General features: G+C 33.8%; 1 protein-coding gene across 1 annotated transcript; it reads right to left on the reverse strand.

Moving 5' to 3' along the window:
* Positions 1-11721: 11721 nt before the first annotated feature.
* Positions 11722-12931, reverse strand: LOC110663867 (transcription factor MYB15-like). The gene is made up of 3 exons (XM_021823322.2): positions 12686-12931; positions 12465-12594; positions 11722-12323 (listed from the first exon to the last, which is right to left on the reverse strand). The coding sequence occupies exons 1-3, from the start codon at positions 12816-12818 to the stop codon at positions 11828-11830; spliced, it is 759 nt and encodes a 252-aa protein (XP_021679014.2). The 5' UTR covers positions 12819-12931; the 3' UTR covers positions 11722-11827.
* Positions 12932-21646: the final 8715 nt, after the last annotated feature.

Consider the following 21646-nt stretch of genomic DNA (forward strand, 5'->3'; position numbering starts at 1 on the left):
CAAGAAAAATATTTCTTTCAGCCAAAATTCACATTTCGACAATTTGGCATATAGCTGTTTCTCCCTCAAAGTCTGCAGTACAATCCGCAGATGTCTATCATGCTCTTCTGCACTCCTCGAATAGACCAATATATCATCTATGAATACCACAACAAACTGGTCGAGGTATGATCTGAAGATAGTGTTCATCAGATCCACAAAAGCAGCCGAAGCATTAGTTAATTCGAATGGCATAACCAAGAACTCATAATGGCCATAACGGGTTCTGAAGGCAGTTTTAGGAATACTCTGCTCTTGTAATTTCAGCTGATAATAACCTGATCTCAGATCAATTTTGGAGAACACAGCTGCACCCCTCAACTGATCAAACAAATCATTAACGTGGGCCAATGGGTATCTGTTCTTTATTGTCACCTTATTCAACTGCCGATAGTCAATGCATAATCGGAGAGTGCCATCTTTCTTCTTTACAAACAACAATGGCGCTCCCCAAGGTGACACACTAGGGCAGATAAAGCCCTTGTCAAGCAATTCTTACAACTGCACTTTCAACTCTTTCAATTCTGCAGGTGCCATTCTATATGGTGTTATGGAAATTGGGTCCACACCAGGCATAACATCAATCTCAAACTGTACCTCTCTTTTTGGAGATAATCCTAACAATTCATCAGGAAATATATTCGGAAAGTCACACACAGTAGGGATGTCCCTCAGTGCTGGACTCTCCACTTGGCTGTCTATCACATGTGCCAAGTATGCTTCACACCCCTTTCTGATCATTCTTCTGGCTAGTGCAGCCAAAATGATGTTTGATGGCAGTAAATGCCTCTCCCCGTGTACTACCACATCACCGTACAGAGGGAGACCAAAAGTGACTATCTTCAGTCTACAGTCAATCATGGCGTGATGCCTGGCTAACCAATCCATGCCCAAAATGATATCATACTCTCTGAAGGGCATTTCAATCAAATCTGACAGGAAAACATGTCCTTCGATCACCAAAGGATAGTCTCTATAGATTCTGTTGACCCGGACCTCTTGTCCTAACGGACTAGTTACTAGCACTTCAAAACCCATTTGCACACATGGAATAGCAAGTGAACTGACTATGCTAGCACTAACATATGAATGGGTTAAACCCGAATCAAACAACACAAATACATCTTGATCAGAGATAGAGAATGTACTAGCTACCACATCAGAAGTCTCAGCCTCTTCTCGCTGTCTCTTTGTGTAGTCTCTAGCTGACGCACTTCCTTGTGCTGACTGATTAACTGTGCCCTGACTGCCAAAAGCAGTGCCTCTACCTCTGCCTCTTCCTCTGCCAACTAATTGGGAACCTCTGGGAGTAGGACTCTGAATAGATCCCTCGACAGTAGTAGGAGCTGGACCATATTTAGGAGCACTAGTACAATCTTTTGCTAAATGGCCCTTGCCTCCACAGTTAAAATAGGCTCCAGTGGCCCAATAGCATTCCCCCATATGAATATTGCCACAAGTCTCACAGGGGCGGGTAGAATATGAACTCCTGCTCGACTGCTGACCAGACCTAGGGGGTCTCTGTCCAGAAAATCTGCCCCAACCAAATCTTCCACCTTGACCCCAGCTGGGTCCACTAAATTTCTTCTTTTTCCCAGAAGTACCACCAGAACTTTGTTCAACTGATTTTTCCCCCTTGTCTTCCTCTAATTTTTCCACTTTTTCTGATTTTTCTTTTGTTGGGGTCGCTTCTGATTCAATCCTCTTCAGCTCAAGTGCTTGAGACATAAGTTCTAAAAAGTCGCTGTGTCTGAATCCCACTACTTGCATTCTTAAATTGGGCTTCAAATCAGTCTCAAATCTCTTGCATCTTGCCTTGCTGGTAGAAAGGAGACTCCCAGCATAGTGACTTAAGCGGGAGAAATCCCTCTCATACTTTGCCACTGATCGGTTCCCTTGTTTCAAACTCAAAAATTCTTGCAATTTCTGATCAACATATGCATCTGGGATGTATTTCTGTCTGAATTCTCTAATGAAGTTATCCCAAGTCAGTACTGGTGGTTCAGCCAAGCTGTGGGGGATGGTCTTCCACCAATCATATGCATCCCCTTGCAGGAGAGACACAGAGTATTCAAACTTCAGTTCATCTTGGTAGTGCATCTTCTTAAATACTCTGTCCATTCTTTCAAGCCATTGCTCTGCCTCTAAAGGGCCCACTGTACCCTTAAATTCTGTAGCCCCATACTTCAGTAATTTATCATACTGTCTGGTTGGAGGCAATGGTTGTGCCACAGGTGTCTGGGGTGGAGCTTGAGCAGGCATACCCCCAGCCATTTGATGAAACATCACAGCCATCTGCTATGCGAATCAGGCAGAAATCTGGCATTTATGGTGGTGCTCTGATCCACTGACATTTTGTAAAGCCGGGGCTTCCTCTTGTGCCTCAGCTTCAACAGATTGCTCAACTGAGTGATCCCCTTCTTCCATTTCAGTCTGAAGTTAGGGTATCTCCTGAACAAATAACACAAGGAGATTTCCCTCCGTTAGTTCATATTTATGATGTAATGCACTGTATGTAACAAATATGGACATTGAGCAGTTGTACTTAACAAGGAAAAGACACAAATTCTCAAGTTAAAACATACTTCAAAAATTTTGCTCTGACACCACTAAAACATGTCACACCTTACCCCTTTGTAAGGCATAACATGATCCCGTAGAATACCTAATGAACTACCGAACTTCACCTACCGATAACTTATTAAGTACCCTACAAGGGATTTTAAAACAATTTTCTTATTTTTGATAAGTGGTGAGCATTTTCTAATAGGTATTTAAAACATTTAATTAAATTTAAAACTAGTTAATATTTTTTATCCATTTTATTTTTTCACAAATTTTATAAAAATTTTGACAGAGTTCCGTCTGTATTTTGAGAAAACAGTTCTTCAAATACCTGAAAAAAAAAAAAAAACACTTCTAATAATTTTTCAACAACTTCTTCAATTTCACAATCAATCTCAACTATTTTCTCAAATATCAAAATTCAGCCATTGTCAAAATACTGTCAATCAATATCATTCATTCATATTTCTTTGAAGATAAACAATTTATATATACATCATACTAAAATGTACATTAAGAAAATCCAAACTAAAATTTATTACAAATTTTATATAAATTTTGTACAAGCTGCTCATGACCCATTTTTACATGTCCATACATTTATGTGCAATACATACATCAAAAGAAATATTTACAATTAGGGTATAAATTATACCCGATAACTTCAAGCTGACAGATTCTCAATCCTCAGCGGCTCAGTCTGCTGCTCCTCTAGTCTCTAAATCTACGACAGCAATAAAAGCTATCGCTGAGTACTAAGACACAGTAGTGCAAAACATACTAAAAGACTCTTTATGCAGAATTTAAATCACATTTATTCAAAAATTGAACTAAGCATGCGAGTTAAACACAAAACATGAATTATGAGATTTTATTCCAAACAATTTCATTTTGAAGTATTAAACACATTTCATAAAACCCACAGTTAGATCATGCCATTCAAAACAAATATAATCTCAATAGCCAGAGGCTAAGGAGAAGTCACATCACAAGGCTAGCTAGCTCAAATATAAGGATATCCATTCAAATCCTCTTCTACTAGCACACCTCAACACTGCTCCAGAGAAAGAATCAAAATTCGAAACTAATTACCCCCACTAGTCATGTTAGTGAGGTGTTCAAATATATGGTCATGACACTGTGGTTTCAAAACTTATCTTAACAATTTGCTAAACATTGCTATTTCAAATATACACAATAACTTTCACAATTTAAATCAAAACATCATAAATAATGTCACAAATAAACTTTCAACAATTCAAAGCAAAAGTAAAATACATATTTCATTCACTTTATCAATGAATTTTAAAGCATAGTGATGTTGTGCACAAACCTCAAGCGAGTCGCCTCTTGGCCTTGACTCGGTTCCTCGGGTTCTTTCCCGGTATTCTTTTCAACTGAAACACACAATTTTACAGTGTTTCAGTACCATAACTTAGCATAAATCCAAAAATAAATTTAACTTCACTTTTACCTAGCTCTAACGTGCTAAACTCGACGTTTTTGAAATTTTGTGTTTTGGGGTTACTATTCACTTTACTATTCAAGTCAAATTGTTGACTTTCTAAGGCTTAATAGGTATGGGAATTCCAACTTCACCCACATACCACATTTTGGTCACTAAATTTGTTGGTTTTGGTTGTTTATTCAAATTCTAAGTCTTTTAGGCAAATTTGATAAATTTTCAGTTTTGGTGTCTAAGGTTGCACTGTTCTATTGGTCACTTTTCTGTTGGAATTTGGTAAAACTTTCTTCATAGAAAATGTTCCCTATTGTCTTAAGTTTATTCTCCTTTTTGAATCACTCCAATTGGAGTTTTGTAGCCCAAGTTATAGCCATTTGAACCATAGCTGCCGGATTAGATTCAACCCAGATTTTCTGGGCAATTTTGGTTCTAGTAGTTTTAGGTCACCAATTTGGGGTGGCCAAATGACTTGGTTAATGGCATAATTTGGGTTTGTGTTCTTCATGAAAGTTTTAGGTCTATATCTCATCTAATCACTGGTAAAATTTCAGGTCATTTAGACCTGCCTAGCTCAAGTTATGGCCAAATGAACAAATACTATTCATTTGATCAGTTTGTACAGGGCAGACTGTGATTTTCTAAGTTTGGTCAATTTGTTTACTAGGTTTTGGTCACTTTTTGGGCATGCTTCCTAAATGAAAATTGTGTCATTTAGTATCTATTTTCATTCCCAATTGGTTTCATACCAATTGGACTTGTAAAATTTCATTTTTAGTCTCTCAAAGGTAACTTGGTCATGCTGCCAGCAGCATGACCACACTCAATCCGAATTTGCTTTTGATTCAAACACTCCTAATACACCTCATTAGGTTACAATTGACTATTTCTCTCCTTAAACTAGGTCAAGGACATCATTTACAAATTTCTTACATTTTTGTCTCTAAACCCTAATGTTCAAAACCCTAATTCACACTAATTATTGCATTTAACCAATTCAATGCTTTTAACTATAATCATTCAACTAATTAAGGTCCATATACTCATTTAAATCAATCAAACCATGCAACAATACCCTCATACACATGCTGGCCGAAATTCAACTTGGTCCCTCAACAATTTGTTTCATTTCATTTTAAATTTATTTACAAGTTAATCAAGCTAAAAACACAACAAATAAACTAATTTTGCATCTTAAATCACTAACCTTGTTAGGTGTCTTTTTCCTCTTCTTATTTCTCCTCCTTTCTTCTTCTTTTTGTAGGCAATAGCTAAATCAAAGGTCTAGGTTAAGATTTACTTAAGGACTTTAGGGGGATTTATGGTTAATTTAGGATATATGAAGCTTGACTTAAGAGCTCTAATGGAGTTTTGAGCGAGAGAACTAAGGGAGAGAGAGAGAGGCCGGCTGGTTTGGGAAAGAAGACCAAATGATATTTTTTTTTCTTTTTATTTCTTTTATGTATTTTGTCTTATGGAAGACCAAAAAAAAAATCAATTTAATTAATTTATTAATTATAGGATTTATGACATCATGCATGATGTCATGCATGATGTCATCTTCCTTCACTTTTTCATTCTCTTTTTTTTTTTTTATTAGTTCTTTAATTTAATTCTGGATTCTGAAATTTTCTTTTTTCCGATTTTATTTGACAGTTAGGTCAGGATTCAGCTCTCGGGGTCAATTGGCCAAATTGCCCCTCTCCGGTCCAACCCGGTTTGCAAATAATTCAATATTTCTTCCGGCTCCTTGACCTAATTATTTGACTGGCTTAACAATTCTTTTTCATGATTTTCTCTTTTTCACTGTGTTCGTAAGGGTCCTAAGGACCGCGGCGTCATATTTTACTGTTCGAAATTTGAGTTTAAAACGACTTCGCAGTCCTTCCCGAAAAGATCACCCATCACTGTGACTCTCGGCTCGTTTAACTTCTTATGTTCTATTTTTCTTATTTATACTTAACTAATTGGACATTACTAATTATTTGTATTTATGGTTTCTCTAGTTGTCTTAGGTGTGGTCCTAATCCCTTTAATTGTCCTGACCGACACCGGTCACCAGAATAGTGAAATATACCAGGCTATACAAATAGAGGTGTTACAATTACACTAAATGTAAAGATGTCAAAACACAAAACCATAATGTAAGTTTAATAATCCAAAACTTCATAATAATATCATAGAATACCTTAAAATAATGAAATAATATTAAAATAATATTTAAATACTATATATAACTCCGCCTAAGTAGTTTGCGCTTAGCCGGTCCCAAGCCCGGATAAAGGAGGAGGGTTGCGGTAGGTGACAACCAGCGTAAAAATTTCGTCACACCCTATGATATGGATTCAAATGATATAAACGTTGGGGCGTCCTCTACTAACGACGCGCTACATCGGAGCCCGGGTGTAGTGATAAATATGCAAGGGTGTAGGGCGTTCACCGAAAGCGACGCGCCATGCCGGCGCCCGGGTGTGGTGTTAAGTGAGCAAGGGTTCCCACATCATGGACGGGTGTGGGTAAAGAAGTTAGTCCATAGGACAGATAATAGAACAAATAGTGGAACAGAACACAAGATAGACATAGAAAACAATAGAAGATATCATAGAAGGAGACTAATTAGGAAGGAGCAGGACAGGGTTGGTACTTGGAATGTTGGATCACTTACAGGAAAATTAATGGAGCTTGTGGATACCTTGGAGAGGAGAAGGGTGAATATTGCTTGCATTCAGGAGACTAAATGGGTAGGAGAGAAAAGTAAGGAAGTGGGTAATTCAGGGTACAAACTGTGGTTTACCGGAAAGGAGAGAAACAAGAACGGAGTGGGTATAATCATAGACAGAACATTGAAAGACGCAGTAGTAGCTGTGAAAAGAGTAGGAGATAGAATTATACAAGTAAAGCTAGTACTAGAAGGAGAAACAATAAATATAGTTAGTGCTTATGCTCCACAAATAGGACTAGACAGTGAAAGTAAACAAAGGTTTTGGGAAGATATGGATGATTTAATGCAAAGCATACCGAATGAAGAGAATGTTTTCATTGGTGGAGATTTGAATGGACATGTAGGAAGTGATAGACGAGGTTATGAGAATGTTCATGGAGGTTTTGGTTTTGGCAGTCGAAATAAGGAGGGAAAAAGCATCTTGGATTTTGCTATGGCATACGACCTAATACTAGCAAATACCTACTTTATAAAAAGAGAGTCACATTTAGTGACTTTCAAAAGTGGGCAACATAGAAGCCAAATCGACTTCCTCTTAACTAGGAAGACAAATAGAGCTCTATGCAAGGATTGTAAGGTCATTCCAGGAGAGGCTTTAACAAGTCAACATAGGTTGGTGGTCTTTGATGTCAAGTTTAGGAACAATTCAAGTAAGGTCAGAAGAAATAGCGTAGCTCGAACAAAGTGGTGGGAGTTCAAAGGAGTAAAGCAAGTGAAGTTCAAAAATGAGCTTCTCGAGTCCGAAGTATGGAACCTAGATATGGAGGCCAATGATATGTGGATACAGATGGCATCAAAGATTAGAGAAGTAGCTAGAAAAGCACTTGGAGAGTCTAAAGGACATGGACCACCCTCAAAAGAGAGATGGTGGTGGAATGAGGAAGTACAAAAGGCAGTGAAGAGAAAAAGGGAATGGTATAAGAAATTACCTAAATGTAATAATAATGAGGCATATGAACAGTACAAGATAGCAAAGAAAGAGGCAAAAAAGGCAGTTAGTCAAGCAAGAGCACAGGCCTTTGAAAAGTTATATGAGAAACTTGGAACTAAAGAAGGGGAGAAAGATATTTATAGATTAGCAAGGAGCAGAGAAAGGAAATGTCAAGATCTCAATCAAGTTAGGTGCATTAAGGATAAAGAAGGAAAAGTGTTGGTGAAAGATGAGGACATTAAAGAAAGATGGAGAAATTATTTTAATGATCTCTTTAATAATAGTCAAAATGGTAATAGCGTGAATATAGATTATAGAACAATAGAAAAGAATGTAAATTATACTAGAAGGATTCGATCTTTAGAAGTAAAGGAAGCACTTAAGAGAATGAAAGTGGGTAAAGCCTGTGGACCCGATGAAATACCAATTGAAGTGTGGAAGTATTTGGGAGATATAGGAGTGGCATGGTTAACTAAATTATTTAATAAGATTTTAAACTCAAAGAAAATGCCTGATGAATGGAGGAAGAGTATTTTAATACCTATTTTTAAAAATAAGGGAGACATACAAAGTTGCTTAAACTATAGGGGAATTAAACTCATGAGCCATACTATGAAGTTGTGGGAGAGAGTGGTGGAGCATTGACTACGTCATGATACTTCTATCTCTCTCAATCAATTTGGTTTCATGCCCGGTCATTCAACTATGGAAGCGATCTTTCTCATTAGAAGCTTGATGGAGAAATATAGAGATGTGAAGAAAGATCTACACATGGTTTTTATTGATTTGGAGAAGGCTTATGATAGTGTTCCAAGAGAGGTCTCATGGAATGTGTTAGAACAAAAGAGGGTATCTATTAGGTACATACAAGTATTGAAAGATATGTATGAAGGAGCAACTACTATTGTGCGCACAGTGGGAGGGGACACAAGAGATTTTCCGATCTCAATTGGATTACACCAAGGATCAGCCATAAGCCCTTACCTTTTTACATTAGTTTTAGATGAATTGACGAAACATATATAAGAGAGTATTCCTTGGTGCATGATGTGTGCGGATGATATTGTTCTGATAGATGAGACACGAGAAGGAGTCAATAGAAAGCTAGAACTTTGGAGAAGTACTCTAGAGTCAAAGGGTTTTAAGTTAAGTAGAACGAAGACAGAATACATGCATTGCAAGTTCAGTGAAGGCCAAACTGGTGATAGGGAAGGAGTTAGTTTGAATGGAGTGGTACTGTTACAAAGTAATCACTTTAAATATCTAGGCTCAGTCCTTCAAGTAGATGGGGGATGTGAGGAGGATGTTAATCATAGGATTAAAGCCGGATGGTTGAAGTGGAGACGTGCCACGGGAGTTTTATGTGATCGTAAGATTCCCAATAAATTGAAAGGAAAATTTTACCGTACAGCCATACGACCGGCTATGTTATATGGTAGTGAGTGTTGGGCACTGAAAGAGTCATATGCATCTAAGATAAGAGTTGTAGAGATGAGAATGTTAAGGTGGATGAGTGGCCATACTAGACTAGATAAAGTCCGTAATGAGAGTATTAGAGAAAAGGTAGGAGTGGTGCCAATTGAAGATAAGTTGAGAGAAGGGAGATTGAGGTGGTTTGGTTATGTGAAGCGTAGACATACGGAGGCTCCAGTTAGACAAGTAGAGCACATTAGGTTAGAGGATAGAAAGAAAAAAAGGGGTAGACCTAAATTGACTTGGAGAAGAGTAATACAACATGACTTAGAAGCATTACACATTTCTGAGGATTTAACCCAAAATCGTTCAGAGTGGAAAAAGCGAATCCATATAGCCGACCCCAAATTTTTGGGATAAAGGCTTAGTTGAGTTGAGTTGAGTTAAATACTATATATGAAAATGTAAAATTTATATTTTAAAAAAAAATCAGGTTATTACAATATATTTATTACTTTAACTACTACATCACAAAGGGTGTCTTCAAGTATAATGGACAATAGACCCTTCCTCTTGGACTATGCATTTCTCCACCTTAAGCCAAAACCTCTCTTCTTCTATAGGACTGCAATAGGTAAGTGCCACTTTCCTCAATGGGTAAAAGCCTTTATCTTAAAATGGGCAAATGCCACTCCTCAACAGTGGACAAAGCCCCTCACTCCATAGATTGAAAGCCAAGTAACTTTTTCACTATACTCCAATTTATAATGTTAATTTCCTCAATTCTAATCTAATTAGGAATTATACTCAATTCAGGAATAACACTAAAATAGGAGTTCCACTCTATATAGGAAATATTCTTCTATCATATTAAGAAATATTTATCCTACTCAAACTAGGAAAAGGGTCTTCCAAATCAACTAGAATTTTAGGTCATAAATCTAACCATTCTATCATAGATACTTTGTTAATTGGTCACTCATTATGGAAGATGAAGGCTTAATGAGATGAATCAATTGGATGCCTAGCTTCTATGATTATAGGCTTATGATTATTATCTTCTTTACTTGCATTATTTAGGAAAACTTGAAAGCATAAAATTTTGAATTGATCAAGAGGGAAAAAAAATTAAAGTACAACCCAAGCCATCAAAATTACAAGTTTATAAATTATTCTAAATAAAGTTAAAAAAAAAAAAAGGAATCAAATCAATTATTTTCCATTGAAAGAGGCAAAATATGAGCACATGGAAGCAATGGAGTTTTGCTAGTAGTAGAGGCAAGTAGTGGTGGAGGATCTGTCATCTTTGACATAGAAAGGAAAGGGAAAGAAGGTAGTCATTGCAATCAGAAAGCCTCAAAGAAGATAAGACTCGAAAGAGGGATACAATGATGCGGAGGCTGGAGGCATGTTCATTGTGATGGTGAATGAATAAGGAGGTGAGAGATTTCAGACTTTAAGATTAACATAGTTTATCTTTTTCTTTTCTGTAATAAAGAGAAGCAACAAAGCTCAAAACAACTGGAACCACAACTTCTAGTATAGGCAACACTATAAACATCATGTAACTTTACGGTCAGCATAGTTTTTCATTTTGATGAAAGTGATAAACGATAATTCTTTTTTAAGGGACATGAGTATTTTTATCTAATTATTTAAATTAATAATTTTAATTTGATTTGTTTGAACTTTTCAAAATTAAAATCAAAATTTAATTAAAATAATTGTAAAATTTAAAAACTAAAACCAAACTTATCCAATTAAATCAAATTACTATAAAATTTGAATAAAAAAAAATAAATTGAATCTATTTAATTTTTTATTTTGATTTGAAGTCTGTTCGCTCTTAATTATTATGCTTTTAGCTTCAATTAAGCCTGTTTGTAATTATGATGGATGAGGAGAGATTTATTGGGGTTGATCTAAGACAAGTAATTTCTCCATGAAATCATCCTTTTTGTTATTAGATGAATCAAATTGGGGTCATAAGCTTGTATGATATATAGTGTGGAAATGGGAGGATGGATCTTGACCAAATATGATTTTTGCTAAGTTCTTTAATGGAAACTTTTAACCGATGAAATGAGAACTGGGAGACATATGATCAGAGTGGTTGATGCCTTAAGCTACGTGGGTCGTTGATATTAGTTGATGTACCGTTGACATTAGTTGATGTACCATTAATCAAGTGGTTGTAGGCTCATTAAATGTAGAGCTCGATGTTCTTGTATAGTTGTTGTCATCTTGAATTGGCCTTTCATATTGTTTTGGTTCATATTCAGTTTCCATCAGTTTGACTCACCTTGTCAATATAATTTAGTCATCTGTTCATACTGTTGACTCTAACAAGAAGACATACATATCTTTCAGGATATTAATTTTAGTTTCATTTTCAGCCTTTATCATCAAGCTAAAATTGCAATTTACTTGAGAGGGACATACCTTTTTCAATTTCACTAAAATGAGAAATCAAATAAAGGGATAAGAAATAGAAAGCATATCATTTCGATATTTTCTATTCACAACAAATATAATTATCACTAGACTTGATTCACTATAGACTTAAAATATAAATATATAAGATTCATATATTTAATAGGTGAGTCTTATTATTCATGTTGTGTTTTGAGTTTATAGCAAATTAGATCTAGAAAAAATAATCCGAAAGAAAAAGGAAAAAAAAAAAAAAAAAAACCTAATTCCATGGTAGTTCCTGCATAACTTGATAAAGCAATTCTATACTGTCATCATCATGAGAAACACAAGGTGGCATAAATCCCCCATCTTGGTTATAGCTATTATCTGCTACAAATGGTTCAGTCCAGAAATCCCCCAAAGATTCTTCAAAAGTTTGAAATGATGTGAAACTTTCTGCAATCCTACTTTTATCACATGGAGTAACGAGAGCAGAATCAGATGTCATAGGGAAGAATTTACTAGAATGTGTTTCCGGGGATAATGGGGAACTTTCTAATATTAGGTGCGAGGGACCATTTGGAAAGAAATTTTGAGCTTCAAGTAGTTCTGCATTCTCTCTGACATCGCTTTGGGAACTTTCACTTGCTAGCTCTTTCAACCCAGATGGGTTTTGCATTTGCTTGCGTTTCACTCTCTTCTTTAGATGGGAGTGCCAATAGTTTTTAATTTCATTATCTGTTCTTCCCGTTAACTTGGCTGCAATCAAGGACCATCTGCAATATGACAGAATTTTGTCAATTTGAAGGATTCTGAAAGTTAATTAAGATGAGAAATTTTATGTGCAATTGGTTAAAAATCTGCATTACAAGTGTAATTAACTTCAGATGAATTCGAAAAGAAACACAAATCCATACTTATTTCCCACTTCTTGGTGTAATTTGATGATCATATCATCTTCTTGCTCGGAGAAGCTTCCATGTTTTACACCAGGCCGCAGGTAGTTCATCCACCGTAATCTGCAACTCTTGCCACACCTTGACAGACCTGTAAAACACAATCAACCTAAGAATTATAGTCCCATTACTGCAACTAGCTATTTCCCAGTTGCTGAAATCTTCAAGAAAAAGTTGCGTACCTGCGAACTTGGGAAGTTCTCGCCAGTTCCAGTGACCATATCTTAGCACATAAGCTCTTAATTTCTCGTCTTCCTCAGGACTCCAAGCACCTTTCTTGAGTCCATTCTTGTCAAAGAAAGGAGCTCTCACCATCTTTGACTCAGACAGAGAGTGTTTCTTTTGTCTGAGATTTAAGAAATTCAGTTCCTCAGCTAGATCATCAAATCTTAATAATCATCAAAACTTGCAGGGTTACCAGCAATTATTTATAGTACCCTCAATTTGAAACTTGTAAAACGTGCTAAAATTGTTTATAGATACCAACGTAAACAAGCATGGAGAATGGATTTTCAGAAGGTGCAATGTACCTGTAACTTTCAGGTTTTTAATATTTTTCCGGACGAGGACTTCAGGGTCAACAACAATATTTATAATTGTTTAAAGAATTTTTTTTATTAACCTTTTTAACAAAATGAATTTTATTAATCAATTATTAAATGAATTATTAAAATATAAAAATGTAAACAAAAATTAAATAAAATAATGTTAAATTCCATGTTATAAAAATAATTAAAAGCTATATTATAAGAATAAATTTAATTTTATATTTTAATTTTTTTAATATAGTTTCAGAGAATCTTTGATTAACAGCATCTAAAATATTAAATTTAATATAAAGTAAATCATGTCTATAATTATTCATGCATGATAATATATAATGAATTAGTATGAGAGGACGTATGTAAAATATTAAATATTAAATTCTAAATTAAAATATTTTTAATATGTAAAGTGCTTTGCAAATAGAATGTCAATGAAATTTTATTGTAGTGGCAGAGACCTCATGTTTTCCTCTCATTATCGTTCATTTTTATTTATTTGTATTATTTTCTATTTATCGATTGTACTGTTCAATTATTAATTGTACTTATATAAATGTATTTTAACTTGGATCAATTACAATGTAATCCTTCATGAATATATTATCATTATATGCCTTGCACTCCATTCTTGGGAAGGGAAAAAAAAACAAAGATATTATAAGTTTAATGTTCCTCTTTAGAATCTCCACCAGCACCCACTTTAAAATTAAAGTTAATAAAAATTTAAATATTTGTAAAATTAATGTTAATGCTTAATAATTATATTTATTTTTAATTAAAAAAATTAAAATTTATCTATTAAATCTTTAATTTTTAGTTTTTTCTTTATCTTTATAATAAAATTACTTTAAAAATATATGTAATGAATAGCATGGTATGGCAATTCAGATAAAATATATATATATATATATATATTTTTTATTTTTCATTTAACAGTATTATTTACAAAGTAGAAATTTTAATTTAACTTAAAGTAATTTGAATTCAAAATGATACAATTGCCAAAAATTAAATATTAAATATTCTAGCTAAAGTTGAAAATGTAAAAAATGACAATTGCAATTAGTAAATTAATAATTATGTCAATGTCTTGCATAAAATATTTATTCAGGAGATGCACGTTTGAAGAAAAACTCGCATTTATCATATTAATATAATATATATATATATATATATATATATATATATATATATATAAGTAAAATTGAGAATTATCACCACGTGTTGAGACAGTCAATTGGAAATTATTTAATCCTTCCGCGTTTGTTTGGAAGTCGATGCCATTGTAACAAGTGACAATAAATTAACAGAATAGTTAACTATTTATTTCTTGTCTTATATCATGTTTAGAGGTTAAGACAAGGAAGATTCGGACTTGCAGGTAGCATTTTCCTTCAGCGTACTTGATCAATTTGATCCCAAATTATTTTAAAATAATAATAATAATAATTAATTTAAAACCTCATATCACTTATAAAGAGAGTATGTGTAGGATATATAACTTAATATATCTTGATAAAATTATTCTAATTTTATTAAGGATTATGTGTGATGTCCTCATTTTATGTATGTTCTAAAAAATAAAAAATAAAAATAAAAAAAACTAAATCCATGCTTATCTAGAGTGTAATGCTGCATGCTATCTTCTAGATATCTCTGAGCGTGGAGTTGATTTTTAGAGATCCCACATTGCTTGTACAAAGTGTGTAGGATATATAGATTAGGATGACTTGACAAAAATACCATATTTTATTAAAGAGTATTTGACGTTCTGTCCTATGTGTGTTATCTTTTAAACAAAAAAGGAAAAGTACACTTAATTATCATGTTGTTTACATGTTTTACGGAAAGGCGTATACACACACATACGCGCGCACACACAAACACACGTAAGAGCTTGAGGTATAACATCGTTAGCACTTAAGCGATAGGTTGACTAATGGCATCTGATATCCCCATCCCCATCTCCATCTAGCTCTGCCTCACTAAGCCCCTTTTCTTTTAATTTTTATTTTTTTATATCTTTTTAATACCCTCAACTGTAGCAATTTCGTACATTCAACTGTTTCGGTGACCGGTGTCGATCCGAACAGCTAGAATGTCTGGATAAATATTTAAACTAGAGTAAGGAGTCATAAATAACTTAAATAATAATAAGAAAAATTTAGGAAAAAATTTAGAAATAAAATACAACCAAGTTAAATGAGCCGGTGCCCTAATGATGGGTAACCCAGTGGGAAGTTGCGGTCTTCGCAACTAGAAGCCCTAAACGTGAGAGAAAATTTGTGAAATAATTTTTGAGACTCCAGAGAAGAGTCATTGAGGTTTCAATGGTATTAGAATGCCAAGAAAATGCTTAGAAAAAATTTTCAATCGGTACAGACAATTTTAGTTTGTTAAGCTAAACATAGGGCATTTTGGTCATTTCGTCTTCAGAGATTATTTTTGGCTGACTTGTCCAATTAAGTAAATAATTATTATGACATAAAATATGAATAAATATTGCTAAAAATTGAATTGGAAATGAGTAGAAAAGAAAAGAAAAGAAAATTAATTAAAATTACAATTTTGACATCATGCTTATGTCACTAAGCACTCCCACCCAATCACCACTTGAAAAAATAAATAAAAGGGATAAAAATGAAGCAAAAATGAGATAAAAACTAAGAAATCTGTTTCATCTTCCCCAATCAGCCGAATCAAGAGAGAAAGAGAGAGAAAAGGAAAAGAAAGAAAGAAAGGAAGAAGGAGAAGGAGATGAACAGTAGCAGAAACAGGGGTTCAGCAGGGGCAGCATATTTCTCTTCCGCCCAGGTGAGTTTGGCTCAGCATCTACCACTGATTTTTGGATATGTTTGAGATATGTATGTGTGGAAGTTATGGTTAAAATTTGGTGATTGTTCAACGGTTGGATTTGGAGAAATATATTGTTGAACACAGACTGTCTGCAGGTTGAATTCTGAATTTTAGCTACTGAAATTTGAGAAAAATAAATAGTTAGAATGCTTATAAAATTATGAAATTTGGTACAAATGATATTTGGGATGTTGAGGCTGTTGTGTTAAAATTTGGTGAATTTTAAACTTGTGGTTTATGAGATATAAATTGTTTTGCAAGAGCTGTCTGAGTAAGATTGATTTCTTCAAAAATTCAGATTTTGAAGGGTTGAATGAATGTTCTGATATCTCATGATATAGTGACGATTTGATGCTAAAATTTTTACTAATATTGTATATGGATGTCTTGAATATATGGTTAAAATTTGTTATTTATCTGACGGTTAGATCATTATATATAAATTTGAATGCACAAGCTGCCAGATTGGGTATTAATGGTTTGTGGATTTTAGATTTATGATAGGAGTTTAGTTCAATTTAAGGAGAAATGCTGTTGAATTTTTATTGGATATTTAATTTGGGAAAGTGATGTTATAATTGATTATGATTATTATGGTTCTAGGAGAAATCTTGAAGAATAAAAAGCTTAAGTTTGGTTTCAAAAAGGTTAGTGCTAATTCATCCTTAAAACTTTGTATATATATCATGTGGAGTATGAAATGAGGGTGAAATTAAGAGAATTGAAACAAGTTTTGCATGAATAAATTCCACCAATTTTGGCAGCCTTAGGATACATTAGGTTTCATTGATTAGATTGAGTTATAATTGTACATGGCTGCCATTGAACATAAATTAGATGCTTTGATTCATTGATTGCATGTATATGGAGAATTGAAATGGTAGAGTTAGGGTTTGGGCACAAATTTGAGATTTTGTTTATGTATTGAAGAAAAGAAGTTGTAATGGTCAATTAGTGACCATTTGGTCATGTTTGAGTAGGAAATTGAGTGAATGGTGCCAAGGGAATGAAGGTTAGGCATGTTGTCCAATGTGCTCTGCAGGACTGGTTGTGAGTCCAGCAGGTTTAGGCAGCTATAAATGGAGTTGTATAGGTTCAATTGGTGCAAGACTAATTGGACATGAAACTAGACACATAATGGCACAACTTTGATGAAGAAACCCTACCCAGAAAACCAAACCAAGTTGACCTAAAAATTACCCTAATCCGAGTGACCAACAGGTTGTCCCTAGAGAATGATCAAATAAATAGTATTTGTTCAAATGGTCATAACTCAGTGTAGAAAAGTTCAATTGATATGAAATTTTACCAGAAGAAATATGAGACATAGCCCTACAACTTTCATGAATAAACAAATCCAAATTCTGACCATAACCTAGTCAAATTGCCAACCAAACTTAGGTCACCAAATCTGGCAGAACCAAATTGTCCAGAAATTCTGGGTACAGGTCACTCCGGCCAGTTATGGTAAAATGACCATAACTTGAGCTACGAAACTCCAAATGGAGTGATTCAAAAAGGGAATTAAAGAAGACACAATAAGGAACAACTTTGATGAAGAAAAGTTAGCCTAGTTTCCATTGTAAAATTGTCCAATTGAACAGTAAACTTAGGTAATCAAAACTGAAAATTTAGAAATGCATCTAGAGGACTTTAAATTGCAATTGGCAATTAATACTAGCAAATGTAAAACTCAAAATGTGAGATCTTGGTGTAATTAGAATTAACATATCCATTAAAGTATGAAAAAGTCAACATTTTGGTTGACTAGTAAGGTGAATAGTAATCAAAATGATTAGCAAACTAAGATGAAGACCTAGAACCAATTCTAAGCTTAAATGCTTAAAATTGTATGACAAATGGGGACTATGCATCCTAGTCAAAATTATTAAAGGAAAATTAAGGCCATAAATTTGAAATCCATGAAATGTTCATGGATTGCTTGAAACATGAAAAGTAAGTCACCTAATTGATGTGAATAGATAGTTAGGGCTTATATGCCCATCATAAATAAAATTCATAAAATGTTAGTAATTCAACTTGAAATATAAAATTTATAATTACATAAGTAGATTTTTGAATGTATAAATGAGAAAGGAAAAATATTTTAAATACAATGGTACATGTGACCATTGTTTTGAATTGTGATCAATATGAATGATATAATGAATAAATAAATGAATCATATTAATGTATGAATGAGACATTAGTTCTCATTATTGTAGAAAGGAAAAGTACTTTGAGTACAATGGTATAAAAGGATAATTGATGTGAATTGTGATCATATAAATGATCAAATGAATGTATACATTATAATTGAAAATTATTATGAAATAATAAAGTCATAAAACACAATCTATTAATATTTAATGATATTATGTGCCCTTGTATTGCCTAGACATATGTGTCAGATTGGATAGTTTGGCATGCTAATAGGGTATTGTTTTAGCAGTACTACAAAAGGCTTTATGCCTGTATTCATGGCTTTATGCCCGCACTCATGGCTTAATGCCTGATTATGTGTTATCATGGCTTTTTAGCCATTCTGATTGCATACGTGGTTGACGTTCCGCGTCCCATGGTATGATGGCCCGAGGTACCACGGTGTCCAGCGCCAACGACCCGTTATCTAGTTTAGTCAGCCTGTCGTAGGTTACTTAGGCAGTCTAATTTATTAAAATAAGTTATGAATATTAGCAATTAAAAATTCTAGAAAGTAAATAAATGAGAAGAAGTTCTGAAATAAATTAGATTAGCTCCAAAAATTTATTCCTTAGAATGATTTGAAGTAAATTAAACTAGTTCTAAAAATTTTAAATATTATAAAATGATTGTAAACAACTTAAAAAGTATCAAGGAAGTGATAAAAAGACTAGTAGAAGAATTATAACTTAACTAACATTACAAATGTGACTTTCATAAGAATATAAGTATAAGTATAAATTTTAGATTTATTTGTACATTATATAAATGATTATTGTAAGCTTATGAAAGAAGTGATTCTAGAGAGCAATATAAATGACGAAAGATATATTGTATGGAAAATTTCATATGAACCCAGTAAAATTCTTGAGTATAGAAAATATGCTCCAATTATTTTTATTTGTATACATTATTTCTTATTATATTATTGCACCACTAAGCAGTAATGCTTAGCGCGATGGATTTTTTTTCCTCGTGCAGATACTGAAGTTAAAAGCCCAGCAAATACTAAACAGAGATTTTGTAGTCTGATCTGCAGAGTGTTCAAGGTTGTCACCTCCTCAGCAATGCATATAGATAGGGCCCATATAGATCATATTATGTATTTTGTACATTATAATTAGTTATTATTTGTAATGTAAACTATGAATTATATGTTGAAATATAGATTATGGAACTGTAATTTAATTTGTAGATCATGTAATTTATGAATTTATGTAATCAGTCTATAAATCATGTAAATTAATGAAACTTGAGAATTTATATATATAAATTGTGCATGAATGGAAATGCATGGAAATGAATATGTAATTGAGATATATGAATGAGATGTGAATTATGAGATGGTTATAAGAATAATTGATGAGATTTTTATAGTAAAATATTATTGAAAATTTCAAGCAGGTGAATAGTGAAGTATGCCAACTGATAATAAAATATGGAAAACCCTGCTAGTTTCTCCGTCTAAAAATAATTGATATTAAAATATAACGAGATTTGTAACATCCTCCCGGTAGCAACTCCGTACATTCTACTGTTCCGGTGACTAGTGTCGGTCCGGACAGCTAGAACGTCCGGAAAAATATTTAAACTAAAGTGAGGAACCATAATTAACTCAAATATTAATAAGAAAAATTTAGTAAAAATTTTAGAAATAAAATACAATTAAGTCAAATGAGCCGGTGCCCAAGCGATGGGTAATCCAGAGGGAAGTTGCGGTTCTCGCAACTAGGAGCCCTAGACCCGGGGAAAAATTCATAAAATAATTTTTGGGACTCCAGAGAAGGGTCATTGAGGTTCCTATGGCATTAGAATGCCAAGAAAATATTTAGAAAAATTTTTCTATCGGTACAGACAATTTTGACCCGTTAAGCCAAACGGAGGGCATTTTGGTCATTTCGCCTTCAGAGACGATTTTTGGCCGACTTCTCCAGTTGAGTAAATAATTATTATGACATAAAATATGAATTAATGTTGATAAAAAATTAATTTGAAGTTAGTAGAAAAGAAAAGAAAAGAAAATACAATAAAATACCAAATATGACATATTATGATGTCATTTAAAAGCTTCCTCCAATCACAGTAAAACAACCAATTAATTAACTAATAAAAGAGACCAAAAATATGAAAAACCAAACTGCATCTTCAACCTTGGGCAGCCTAAAAAACGTTGAGAGAGAGAGAGAGAAGAGGTTCCACCATTAAAGCTTCCTTGTAAGCTTGATTTCTCCCTTCATCCCACCATAAAACTCCATCTTCCCTTCACAAAAATTGGTCATCACAATTTGTGCAATACTTGGGCAGCAAAAAGAAGTGAAAATAAAGAAGTTTTTCAAGCTTGGATTGGCACACAACAAGGTTAGTGCCCAATTTATTCTCTCTCTCACTCAATTCATGTTTAAGGACATGATTTAAGTTGAAATTGTAAATTTAATATATAAATTGAACTTTGAGAACTTGGAGACTTGAACAAAAATTAGGGTTTGCTCATGAAATTGTTAAAGAACATTCTAATGGTCAATTAGTGACCATTTGAGGTAAGTTGACCATAATTTGAAGTGCATTAGAGTGTTACAAAGTGTCTTGGTAGGCTGCCTAGTGACAGCAGCAGGGAGACTGTGAGTCCAGCCTGTTTGGACTACCATATCTTTGGCTGTGTAGGTTCAATTGGTGTTTGGCCAATTGGACATAAAACTAGACATATAATGGCACAATTTTGCTGAAGAAACCATGCCCAAAAGACCAAAGCAAGTGGACCAAAAGTTGGCCTCAATCCGGATAACCTGCAAGCCAATTCTGCAGAATGACCAAATGAACAGTAACTGTTCATTTGGCCATAACTCACTGTAGAATGGTCCATTTGACCTGAAAGTTTTACAGCAACAAGTTAAGACCTAGACAAACAACTTTCATCAAGAAACCTACCCCAAATTATGATCAGAACCTAACCCAAATGGCAGTCACAGTCACTGTTCATTGTACTGTAGATTTGGTAATTCTGCAGTTTTTCCAATCCGGCCAGCTGTGGTTTTTGGATCATATCTGGAGCTACAAAACTCCAAATGGAGTGACTCAAAAAAGGAAATTCAACTAGACAAAATAAGGAACAACTTTCATGTTTACCATTTCCTCAAATTTCCACTGCAACAGTGCTTAATGGAATAGTAAAGTTAGGCTTCAAAAACTGAAAATTCTGCCCTCTTGTTTTAAGCTTAGAAATGGTAATGGTAATCAATTCTAACAAGTTTTAAATGTAAAATGTGGTGCATTGGGAGTGTTAAAACCAATGTACTTATTTTCTATCCAAAAGTCAACATTTTTGTTGACCAATGAGGTGAATAGTGACACCAAAACTTGAAATTCAAAATTTGAAATTAGAAATGCATCTAGGGGACTTTAAATTGCAATTGGCAATTAATACTAGCAAATGTAAAACTCAAAATGTGGGATCTTGGTGTAATTAGAATTAATATATCCATTAAGTATAAAAAAGTCAACATTTTGGTTGACTAGTAAAGTGAATAGTAATCAAAATAACTA

This window comes from Hevea brasiliensis, chromosome 10 (genome assembly GCF_030052815.1).
Source record: "Hevea brasiliensis isolate MT/VB/25A 57/8 chromosome 10, ASM3005281v1, whole genome shotgun sequence".
Lineage (NCBI taxonomy): Eukaryota > Viridiplantae > Streptophyta > Magnoliopsida > Malpighiales > Euphorbiaceae > Hevea > Hevea brasiliensis.